The sequence below is a fragment of the Arvicola amphibius genome, chromosome 3, assembly GCF_903992535.2.
Source record: "Arvicola amphibius chromosome 3, mArvAmp1.2, whole genome shotgun sequence".
NCBI lineage: Eukaryota > Metazoa > Chordata > Mammalia > Rodentia > Cricetidae > Arvicola > Arvicola amphibius.
Window position 1 is genome coordinate 126392564 of NC_052049.1, and position 12501 is coordinate 126405064.

Sequence of the window (12501 nt, forward strand, 5' to 3'; positions counted from 1 at the left end):
CCTTTCCCATCACACCATCATGGCACATGTCCTCCATGTCCTAGGGATAGGCACTCACCATCTCGTGCAATGTCTGAGGCTCTTCTGCTTCCTGAGAGGAGTCTGCGGAGCTCTTGGACCAGGACTCACGGATGGCACCCAGATTCTCATCTAGGATCTTCAGGTTCAGGGTGGGCAGACCCTTGCTGTTGCTTAGTGTCAAGAAGTTTTCTGGCCTCTAAAAAAAAGATGGAGAGAGACTTTGAGCCGGCCCTTCCATGGTGCCTGCTACACTCCAAGCTTCCTGGCTTGGCTCAGCAGGCCCTGCACACCCATCCTCTGGATACTCCCCGCCACCTGCCCCTTGTTTCCTGGGTCCCAGCTGTAGTGTCCTGCAGTTCCTCCACAGGCCAAGTGATTCCCTGCCTCAAGACCTTTGCATCTGATCTACCCAGGGATCCTGATACAACTGCCCCCTTACCATCATTTGAGTCCTGCCCTTGTGTAATCTTTTTGGAGAAGCCCTGCCCTTTGATACAGAGACCACACCCCCACTCCAAAGTAACCCCATCACTCATAGCATACCATTTCACCGTGTTCACAGCAATTACTCTGTGGAAACACCTTTGAAACAGTGGGTTTGCTTATGGACTCTCTCTGCCTTCTCCCAGTATTTACACCAAGACTGCAGTTCATGTAAGCAAGGGCACTAGTCCCCCCAACGTCTTGTTTACTGCATGGGCTCCACAAGTACACCACCGATGGCCTCCGTGCCACTATGGTGAGAACTTCTAAAATGCCCCTCTCTTTTCACCCCGTTTCCAGCTCACCTCTCTCATCACTCAGCTCGATCACCCCCTTAGAAAGTCTCTCTGTGCACCTTGGTGAACCCTTCTTCATGGCTCTCTCTCATCTCCCTCCTCCTCCCTCGGGAAGAAGCCCTCTGTCTCTGTCCTTTCTTGATCAAAGGTTTTCTGAGTTCTTCCAGCCCAGCTTGGCTACTTGTACTTTCACATGGCTCTGTGGCTCTAGGCTAGTTTGCTATTTTTGTTTTTCCTAACAAAACTTTATGTTCCCTGGACTTAGGGGTATGTGTCGGCGGGGGTTTTTGTGGGGGTCGTCATTTTAAAACTTGTTTGGGGGCTGGTGAAATGGCTGCACAGGTAAAGGTGCTTGCTGCCAAGCCTGACGATGTGTTTGATCCCTGGGGCTCAGGCAGTGGAAGGAGAGATCCATCTCCTGCGTGTTGTCCCTTGACCTCCACAGAGGTGCCGTGGTACATGTTGGCATGTACACGCACAGACACAAAATAGAATTGAAAACTTATTTGAAACCCACTGTTAGTTCTCCCACCTGCCTTTTGTTTAAAGCATCACACAGTCTCAATGCAGACGTATTTATTCACTGGGTGGTGTTTTGCTAGACACAAACGGAGCCCTGGGCACAAACAGGAAGAACGTGCATGGGGCGCCGGATGCCTCAGTGTCTGTATTTAAACAACTGGAGCGAGGAGGGCGTGGGTGTACCTCATTAAGTGGACGCTGCCTGAAAACTGACACACCTGGACCACATAAATTGAGATGAAGATGCTATACTCGAACACTGAGGTGTTTGCGATGATTTCTTTATGTGCCATACAATTATAATACAGAAATACATTATAACATGGGCTTTTACAGGCTTATGCCAGCAGGGTTAGGGGTCGCTCACACATATATGGAATCACCTGGGACATTCTAGGCTCCAATTCCTTCTCTTTTGAATGGGTATAAGATAGGCATTTCCTAAGAGAAACATCTGTAAATGTTCTTGGCATGGAAGAGGGATGCATTTGGTGACCTGAGGCTGACTTCAGCTGGCCATTTTTATCTGCGAACACCAGCCCAGCTTCCTGCCTCATCTTCTCCTGTTTGAAGAGGGGGCAGGATTCACTTAGTTGTTTCCCAAATGACATGGAGTCTTCTATGCCCTGGAAGTGCCCAGTGCAGCATCCGACTCACACAGTTTAGGGTTTTCTAAGTGAGACTTTGGGTAAGGAAAAGTACCACATCTGTCTCCTATTCAGAAATTTTGAACACTTGGGGATGGGAAGCACTGCCTGCTCTTTCAGAGAATCTAGGTTCTATTCCAAATTTCCAGGACCCATGATCTGTTGCCCTTGTCAAGCTTCTGTGGACACTAGGCATGCATGTGGTATATAGGAATATTGCAGGCAAAGTACTCATACACATAACTATATTTTTAAAATGCTGAACATCAGACTGACTACAGAGGGAGAACTATGTATTGCTTACTGGGTAACATGATGGGTGGGTGGTAGAAAAATAGGAACAACCAGCCTAGCCAGGGCAAAAACCACCTCCCTAGTGACCAGGTGGGTCCAAGCTCGGGTGAGATGCTGATTCAGGACCTGTAATGACATTTCTCCTCATTTCCAGGCAGAAAGCCAATCTCAATGCCCTGGATTTCATAGACTGCCATCTAATCCAGTTAGAGGAGGAAGTAGGAGTAATGAAATCAAAAGAGGTCTCCAGAGGTGGCCCAGTCATTACAGAAAGCAGGGACAATTGCCGAGGAAGTCCCCTCCCCCACTGCCTGTCTCCCTGCTGTCCATCCTGTATGGTCCCAGGACCAGCTAGGTCAACTCAATGATGTGGAACTGATGTTTTTGTGTCAGCTACACACCCACCAGATATTTTTAGGTAGATTCTGATACTATGTATAAATTCCTTTAATTTCATAAATTCCTTTAACTTTATAAAAAAAGATAGATAAAAAATGAGACTTTCAGTTTAGAACAGTGAATTCATCCCACCAGTCTCTGCTAGGCAGGGGAGTAACTTGAGGGGGAGGGAAAGCAGGCAGAGTAGGAGGGGGCAGGAGAGAGAAAGCCTTGCGCATGAATTGCCTATTCAGGCCTTGCTTAGCTTTGCTAACCCCATTCTCTTCTGTATGTTCACCCCACAAGCTTGTTTATTTGCTTTTCTATTTGGCAGGCCTGCTGGGGCAGCATGGGGCTGACAAGTGGCCCCTCAGTCTGTAGCTCCATGGTGGTAGCAGATCCTGCTTCATTAGGACTGTAATTGGAGACTGACTTTGAAAGCTCAAAGAGATGCGTGGCCATGCACCAGCTCAGACTCAGCGCCCAGCCCAGCCCCTGTGCTGTGCCAGCTGCCGCACACTGTGTGAGAAACATGGTGGGAGATGTCCAGCAGGCACTCTAACCAGCAGAGTGGGGTCTGTCGAGACAGCCTGGGCCAATGGCATTCCAAGCTGGTAGCATTTTAGGTCACCTGTCTCCCCGCCCTACCCTCAATACTTCTGCTGCCCTCCTCCGTACTCAGTCCCCTTCATCCCTGGTCATGCAAAATGTAACAGCTCCTGCTTGCCCTGGCAATTACAAAGCAACCCGGCTGCAGCTGCTGTCCCTGGTGCTGAAAGTGCCCGCCTTCCGGCCAGCCTGCCTCTCACCCCGCCTTGAGCTTTCTTGGTGGGGAACACAGGCTCTTAATTCAATTAGCCGGCCCTGAACCCTCCCCAGGGAGCCTGGAGCGGAAACTGACAAATTCTGTTTAACAAAGACATTTGTCCCTCGCCCCGCCAGGCTGAGGGCTCTGCTCTCCTGTATCCCGCTCATTAGGTATCTAACAAAGTGCGTCCCAAGAAATCTGCTTCCAATCGCTAGTAATTCAGGAGGCCTGATACAATTTTCTCCCTGATAAGGGTGGCTCGCCCGCTGGCGAGCACCATAATGAGCCCTGTGCAGTGGCTCCCTGATCAGTCACTGCTTTGTCATTTCCTGTGGGCTGCAGTTGTAGGTTCTTATCTTTCCAGCTGTAGGCGAGGCTCAGACGGCAGGCTCAGACGGCAGGCCCTTCAAGAGGGCTTGCCTCCCATGCATATGGCCAGCCTCATTTGCGGCATCCGGAGGGCTGCTGCAGCTGTGACAGGTTTGAGCCTCTGAGTTGCTCTCCCAGCCCAAAAGGGCCCACGTGTTAATAATATTCAATGGATCCATGGTATATCTCTCAGAAAATGGCGTCAACCCCAGGCCCCCCAAAGCAGGGGTTAGGGTGGGGGTGGTAAAGATTTTATTTTTTTAATTCTGTTGGGGTGTTAGGATTAAATACAGCCCCACCTGTGGTTTAGTGGATGGACTATGGGCTCATTCACTCTTCATTCATGGAAAAATGATTCCAGAAATCATTTTTCCCTACCTTCATCAGCCCCTGTTCACATCTGGACAGAACCACACACTGCTGCTGCTCAAGGGTTCTCTGAAGTATACTCAAGCCTTGCCTCTGGGTGACACTTCCCCTGGCCTTGTATTTTCAGTGTAGCACCTCACACTGGATGCACAGGTGGTGATAATCTGTTGGAGTGCTTTATCGTTGGGTGCAGGTCAGGGCCCAAATAAACAGGACCCCAATAAAATTATATATGCATGATCTTGGCTGGGCCAAGGATCCATCTGGCTTGGCTGGAGGACTAGGCTAGAGTGAGTGGCCTGGTCTTGAGTTGGGGAGAATCTGTAGGCCAGCTCTCACTTTCTTAGAAGTTTTTCTAGAAGCATCTACTCTATTTCTTTCTCTCATGTCTTTGACCAACAAATTATGCATCGATCTTGTAAAAAAAAAAAAAACAGCAAGAGGATGTTCCAAACCTCCAGGCTCCTCAGCCTGCCCAGCATCCTGACTTAGGACACTATTTCTTGAGAGGCATCTCAGGCTCATGTTCTCAAGGCAACAATGGTCTAGAGGCTTGTGAGAAATTTGAGATGAGCTGAGTCAGGCCTCCTGAATTACTTGCACCAGACGCAGCCTGAATTACTTGGTCTCAGACCCAGAAGCAGGTCTTTATATATCCATTTCTTCCATAGCCCCAGCTCTAGTCAGGGAAATTCTACAAATTTAACTCTGGAGAGAGAGATAATCACCTTTTTAAAATTTTTCCTTCTCAGAAAATTTTCTGTGAGAGCTGAGAGATGACTCAGGAGGTAAAGGTCTTTGCCATCAAGTCTGACAACCCGCTATAGAACTGACTCCTGCAAGTTGTCCTCTGACCTCCATATGCACGCTATGAAGCACAATTGCACACACACACACACACACACACACACACACACACACCACACACACGCACGGCGGAAATTGCTGTGAAAACAAAGGTGGAGCTGGTGATGTTTATCTTGAGCACTTGACAAGGCTTTCTGACGTCTGTATGAACAGAAAGCTGGTGGAGCCACTGTCATCAGGGGCAGGAGCTGAGTGATGGATTAGTGGGGCTCTGATATTTCCCTAGCCTGATGCCCTGCCCCCATCTCTGAACTCAGTATGCTTGTCAGCAGCTCTGGTACACAGTGCTGAGAGCCCCTTCCTGAGGGCTTGCAGGACCCTGTTCTGGGCCTCAGCACAGGCCCCAGCTCTCTCCTCAGCACCTGTATGTAGCACCTGTATGTTACAATTTTCTTTACAGATGAGGAAATGAAAGCTCCGAGGAGAGCCAGGTCTGAGGATGTGTCCTGTATGTCACAGGTTGAGCATCCTGACTATAATTATGGGTGACCTGGACCCTGAGGTAGCACACAGGGCAGGGGGACTCTCAGTGTGTTATAAAATCAGCATCTAGAGTGACCTTAAGCCTAGAAAATGGGCTGAGATGAAGGTGAGATACTATAAGCATATTGTAGCTTGTCTAACTTTGAAAGAGCGGAAGTACCAGGCAAGGGTGGGCTGTCCTCCGTACTTCAGTGACCCTCGCTGCCTTGGAAGGATTCAAATGAGCAGACTCTGGCTGCACGAAAGGGGAAACATGCATTTAGAAAAGGAGTGATGGTCTTGTGCCACCTAGTCCTGCCAACGGCGTTCCACTGTCTTGGAGGACATTTTAAGAGAAGAATGGTCAAGAGTAGATAAACAGGAGTATGGGAACCGGAAGTGAAACGTGTGACCAGTCCATAAAGAGGGAGGGTTGGCTCAGGCTGGGGAGGTTGTGGTAGAAGCATACTGTAACCCCAGCCCTCAGAAAGCTGAAGCAGTAGGATAAATTTGAGGCCAGCCTGGGATACACACTGAGACACTGTTTCAAAAATAAAAAAGCAACAACCAAATTTGCAGGTGCTGGGAGGCCTGACATGAACATGAGCTCCCTGGAGATGGGCTGGGGATGGAAACGACAGGCCAGTGGGAGGGAACACAGAGGGGAAGGAGTAGGCTTACAAGGAGCTACAGACCCTAGAGAAGGCTCCTGTCAGGAAGTGAGGGAGCTCCTGTCATGAGAAGCAAGCCAGAAGAGTCTATAATGCCGTGTGTGTGTGTGTATGTGTGTGTGTGTGTGTGTGTTGGAAGAAGTACTAGACTCCCTCCTCTCTGAGGCAGGCTGTATGGGAAGAGTGACATGGGAGATGATATTGTCCTCAGAGTATGCAGCACCCATGAAGGCAACTCAAGAGAGAGGAAAAGAAGGTGGGAAGCTTGGAAGAAGGGTGACAATCCCTGCCCCACACCTTGTACCTTGGCCCTTGGAAAACTGAGCCTTTTTTTAACTACCCACACCTGTCCGTTGTCTCTTCACCTTGGATAGAAAGCCCCTCTGGATTGGACCTGAGCCAGTGAGGGAAGGGTAATGTGAGAGAGAGGGATGGGACAGAGCTTTCTGTATCCTGCCACCTGGCCTGAAGGAGTGAGGGACAGAGAGCATAGGGGACCTCAGGGAAGACAGCCAGAGATATTGTGAAATGCTGGAAGGGGAAGTGTCTCTTTTCTGGGCCCATCCTCCTGCTATGATGATGTTTTCAGAGCTGGACTCTTTGAGGGTGGGAATAGGATCTTCCCAAGGACAGGCTAGCAGACAGAGCCATGCCACTCTGGATATCGGCTGTCCAGGCAAATGAGTTTGGTGGGGAAATGGAGGCAGTTTTGGTCAAGATTTCTCTAAGGACCAACTCAAAGCAATCACATGGTGTTTCCGAAGAATTCATTCAAAACCTGTCTGATTGTATTTTCCTCTGCCCTGTCTCTCTAGGCACCTGGCTGACTTTGCCCTTGGCTGGTAGCCAGAGAGGGCTTTGTAATGAAGGCTCCAGGGTGGTCCCTTTTCATGATCTCAAGTGTTGCTCTACCACACTTCCAGGGAGAGAGAAAGGGAGTGGCGGGTCAAAGGGACTGTGTCTGCCACCTGTCTCTAAGAGCAGGGCCTCAAATGCACCTCCTTGTAAGAGATTCCCCGTATCCAAGGAGCTCCAAGTCTTCCTGTGTCCTTAAATGTTGCAGGCTAAGGAGGGGTGGCCACACACAAGTAGCCTGATCTCTGCCTGCCTGGTGTCCCTCAACTCTGGTCAGCCACTGAATCTTGAATCCTAACCCTGAGAGAGGGAAATGTCCCTAAGACCAAAGTGCTCATGTGGCCCCGTCCTGTCTCATTTAAAGGGAGGTGCGTTTCCTGGCAGAGGCAAGAATGGGCCCACTCAACCCCTACTGTGTGCACGCCAGGGTCAGGTGAGGGAGATCTGCTCATCTTGGGCTGCACTTCAAAGAGGCTGCCTGCAAGCTGGAGGGCTCCCAGGATGTGGTGGAATTATTAAAAGAAGGCAGGCTGCCTTGCTTGGAGAAGCAAATTCTCTTGTGGGGGTGAGGAACAACACATCCATCTCTTCAAAGAGAAAAGGTTGAGATCAAAGCGGGAAAGCAGGAGGCCACAGGTTGATTCCTGCCTGTCTGTGGAGTGGCCCTGGGCTCATGAATTCTTAGTATCTACACCCTCCAAAGTCCACTTTACTGAATTCACGGAAGAGAGAACCAGGCGCATGTATTGTACTTCACACACCTGCATGTTTTGTTCAGGCGGTCTCCTACACATGCAACGCCGGCTTCAGACAGATCCCCAGAGGTAGCAAGCAGCCACAGAGTAGCAATACATCAGGGTAACCACAACCCCACACCCCCGCCACTGACAATCCCTTCCGAAGCATAATATTCCAACCCAGAACTAACGCTTGCCAGTCACTGAGCTGGCAGGCTGTGGTAGCTGATCAATCTGCCAGCATGCCTGCTGACTGATGGTGCCATCCATGCGGAAGGTTTGCTGGGGTGTGCTGCAGTCACAGAGGGCGAAGCTGGGAGCATGGTGCAAGGGGAGACCCCAGGAGAGGCAGGGGATCTCAGTCTGAGTCTCTCAGTCAGCTGCTGTGTCATGTAGGGCTGTTGCTAAGGGGAGTGAGCTTGCTTTCATGGCAAAGCAAGGGAAGAGGATAGGATAAACACCTACAGTGGTGGTTGTGGCCGAAGATGTTCCTGTCCAGATTTGTTGAGAGAAACCTCTGCTGCCTCCTTTTGGAGATCCTGCCACACTCCTGTCCCTGATCTCTGAGAGTGGCTGGTACAGAAACCATGGGTATGGCAGACTGAGCTTGGTAAGTGACCAAGGAGCTAGAACAACTTGTGTTGAACCTTTAGCCCTCAGGCTTAGAGCCTTTCCTCTCTATGCCCATCCTGGCCACATGCAAGGAGTTACCCAAGGATAGACTTGTCAGTTGTGCTGGTCAGGTGTCCCAAAACACCTACCACCTCGAGCTCTTCTGTGCAACTGGAATGGACACAGGACTTGGCACTTTGGAGCTTTTAGGCTGTGCTGGGAGGAATTACCGGGTGGTCTTTGTTCTGAGTCTGCCATCTCTGGCCCATAGACTGCACATGGTGGAGCATAGCATGGACCACAAAGCTGAAGTCTGCTCCAAGGTGGAGCATCAAGATGGAAGGATCCTGGTCTCTCACAGTAGCTAAGCTCCAACTTTACTCAGATTGGGATGCCAAATAGCCTTTCCAGGGACTCTGGATTTTATCATCTCAAGGAACATTAGGCTGTATATCGCTAACTCATGAACCTATGTGTCCATTTTATTCTCCATCCTCTGATGTCTATAAAGGGAAAGATTTTTCTCTTGGTCTTGTTTATTGTACTCTCTCTTAACCCCAGTCCATAAGGGTTGATGCATACTGTTAGCAGGTATGTGAGAATAATGACACACTTTATGGTGAAGGGGATGGGGATCTAGGGAGAGGACCCCTTAGATCTCCCTGAAGTATCACCTGACCCGCTCACCAGTTCTCAACACTCTTCATTTGACCCTTGGTGGGAAGATAACAAAAGAATAGTGTGTATACTGGGTGAGGGTCATGTCCAAAATTAGTTGAGAATTAATGTACCTTGAGGTACACGGGTTTTATAACCCCAGGGCATGCCCCCACTGCAATCCACAAGGTCACATGGTGAAATTTTTGAGCTGCCCAGTGTCTGGCATGTAGGAAATTCTCCTTAGATCTGTATAGCATGACAGATGTCATATACTCCTTATATCTGTACAGCACAGAGATGGCTGTCATTGCCGCAAGGACCTCATGACGAGTCCACTCACACCAGCATCACCACAGCCACTTCCCTAACTTGGTCTTCAGCATTGCAGAGTCAAGATGAGTCACTTACTGGCCAGCTCTCAGCTGGCATCACCATGGAACAGCTGAGCTACAGAGAGACTGTGTGTGTCCGTCATTTCACCTCTGTGTGTACATATGCATTAAATGCAGGCACCACTGAAGAGGTGTGTGCACATGCAAATCTGTGCATGTGTGACTGTCGCTGTGTAAACACATGTGTGACTGCATGAACGTGTAGACATGTGTAGTACTTCTGTGAACAAATTCTTGGCTGCTGGGTCTGCATTTCTGCCAGTACTATTTTTTTTTTTCTGGTACACACCTAATCTTGGTCTCTTTTCTTTTCCTTTCTTCTTAGAAATCCATTACTAAAAGGTTTCTCCCCCGCCTCTAGGGGAAGGGGGCTAAGGAAAGGGAAAGCTAAAATCACAAGGCCCAGATCAAAACCCTCAGCAGCTAAATGAATTCGGCAGCGTTTTCCCGCATGACTTGGAGGGATAATTTAGTGAGGCCGCCAGCTGGAAGGAAAGGGATTAATTCTGCACTTAGCACAGCTCCAGTGAATAATTCATCACTGGAGACCTTTGTGCCCAGCCTCTGGGCAACAGGGAACAAGTCCTACCCACCTGCCTGTTGCCTGCCTGTCCCCATCATTCTCCTAGCCAGGGCTACCTAGCTCTTTTTTCTTCTTCTCTGGTTGCAGAGTGCATGTGTCCTGGGGCAAGACAGGAGGCAGAGGGAGATGGCGAGAGACTGGTAGTGGCTATTGACAGATCCTAGACCCTGAGAAGGCCTGGGATACTCTGGGAAAGATGTATTTTTCCTTTCCCCGCTTCTCCTTTCCTAGGATTGAAACATTTTTAATTGAAATTTTTAGTTATTATACATGGCACACGTGTTATTATTAGTGATTACGCTTGAGCATGTGTGTGTGTGTGTGTGTGTGTGTGTGTGTACATACACATAAATGTCAGAGCGCAATTTTGTGTAATCAGCTCTCTCCTTCCACATTTACATGAGTTCCAGGAATCCAGTTCAAGCTGTCAGACTTGAGCCATCTCAGCAGTCCAGAGTCTTTTGCTTTCGGCGACCTCTGTGGGTTTTCTCACTCTTGCATTTGGTTTAGTGGTGAGTACAGGTGTGGGTGCCGTGAGCAGGGATTATTAAAGGGATCTGGAGAGGATGATGGTGACCACCACACTGGGGCTTTTGTGCCATCATCTTCCCAGCCTCCTCATGCCACATAGCATGGAATCCCCACGTTCTTCATGGGTAAGGACAGAAGGCTCCGAACTACCCCACAGCTGTCAGATTTTTTTCTGTCCTGAGAAGCTAGCAAGAGTAGATTTGCCCTTAATCAGATCTTGAACATTTCCTGGGTTCGTGGTAAGGTTGCCCACACCCTAGTACCAGAGGGGAAAGTGGAGAGGTTACAGTGCACCCACTTTCACTAGCAGGTGCACTGGAGCCATGGCCTGTGTCAGAGCGAGAGTCAGCCACTAAGTGGGACTGTCTAGAGGAGGCGTGGCCTCCCCCAGGCAGGGCTTGCCCTAGTAACCTTCTACGTGGATCAACTCTGCTGTGGCCAGCAGTATCCCAAAATGGGTCCCTAAGCCCCCACACCTTAATATTTAGAATTGCCAAATAGAGAGCCATCGCTTTCATGATTGTGTTGGGCTGTCTGACACAGCGGCCCCTAAGACAAGATGATGATCCCATTTTTTTTTTTAAAGCACAAAGTCTTCTCTGGCTGCTGACAGTAGAGAAAGTCAGAATTTCAAAGTGTGCTGGGGACTGGCTGTGCCTGCTGGCATCACAGTACAGGGACCCTGGTAAGAAGGCGTGTGGGCGGTCTCCAGAAGCTGAGAGCTCCCTGGCTAGCAGCCAGCAAGGAATCAGGGCCACCAGTCTTACACTGCAAAGAATTAGATCCTGCCTGCACCCCTAAAAGAACCCCTGTCATCCCCACGGAACGTTGACTCCCAGTTAAGCTGGTGCGGGTTAGGTTAGGTTGGGGCAGAGAGTGTAACCCTTTGTTTGTGCCTTTTCCTAATTGGAGCATTCTGCCTGGTTTCCTGGGGCCTCAAACCCCCTCAGAACTCCCTAGCTAAACCTGCAGGTTCTTTGTTCTTCCTGACCCCAAGCCCTGAGGGTCAGCCCCTGTGAAGGACATTGTCACTCACTTGGTGGTTCTGGGGGCCACGTCTCACCTTTCTTCCTTACCTCAGAGGAAAGAAGCTGGAAGGAGAGATTCACTGTGGGGGCCTCTCCATTGATGGTTTTCAGGTGGGTGTCCTGGGGAGGAAAAGGGGCATTGAGTCTACATGGCCAGCACAGGCAAGGCCTCTGCTCCACCTCTTGTTCTGGCTTCCCCGGGAAGAGTGTGGGAGGGAGGGATGCCTGAACTGGCCTTCTGCCTCTGTTCCAGCACCGCCTCCACACGGCCCTTCTCACTCCATCCGACACCTGACTGGCACCTCCACACTCATCTTCTGGCAGAGCAGAAGTTCCTGCTTGCTGTTATGTCAGAAGTATTTAGGGAAATGTATTTAGGCACAGAAATAGACAATGGTGCTGGGTATGGAGGCTCCTGCCTGTAGTCCCAGCACTTGGTGAGTGGAGGCAAGGGGATTAAGAGCTCAAAGTTACCATTGGCTACATAGCAAGTTTGACCCAGTTTGGGATACCTGAGACCCTGTTTATAAATATACAGTAATGATAAAATTATTTTTTCCAATGGGGATTGAACCTTTTCTCTTGCAAGCTTGCATGCTAGGCAAGTGTTCTTTCACTAAAGCTACATTCCAAGCCTTTAAAATTTTTTTTTTTACCTTTTATTTTGAGATCAGGTCCCCCACACTGGTCTCAAAATCATTCTGTAGCCCAGACAAACCTCAAAGTTTCCATCCTCCTCAGTTTCCTGCCTCAGTTTCTGGAGTAGCCAGAATTTGTAAGCTCTGCCAGCCTAGACATTATTGGAATCTATTCTAAGTGCTTTATGTATTTCCTGGCTAAATCCTGTAAAAACCCTGTGAACAAGCACGGTTCTATGTGTGTGTGCATATGCTATGCATGTGCATATGTGTGTGTG

The 12501-nt window shown here is 49.4% G+C and overlaps 1 protein-coding gene across 1 annotated transcript in view; it reads right to left on the reverse strand.

Annotated features, from left to right (window-relative positions):
* The window catches only part of Ccdc33 (coiled-coil domain containing 33), an 80430-nt gene that overhangs the window by 30709 nt on the left and 37220 nt on the right, over nt 1-12501 (reverse strand). The window contains exons 10-11 of the mRNA XM_038323773.1: nt 11634-11705; nt 59-217 (exon numbers count right to left, since the gene is read on the reverse strand). Coding sequence (XP_038179701.1) covers nt 59-217; nt 11634-11705 — 231 coding nt within the window. The remainder of the gene's footprint in view (nt 1-58; nt 218-11633; nt 11706-12501) is intronic.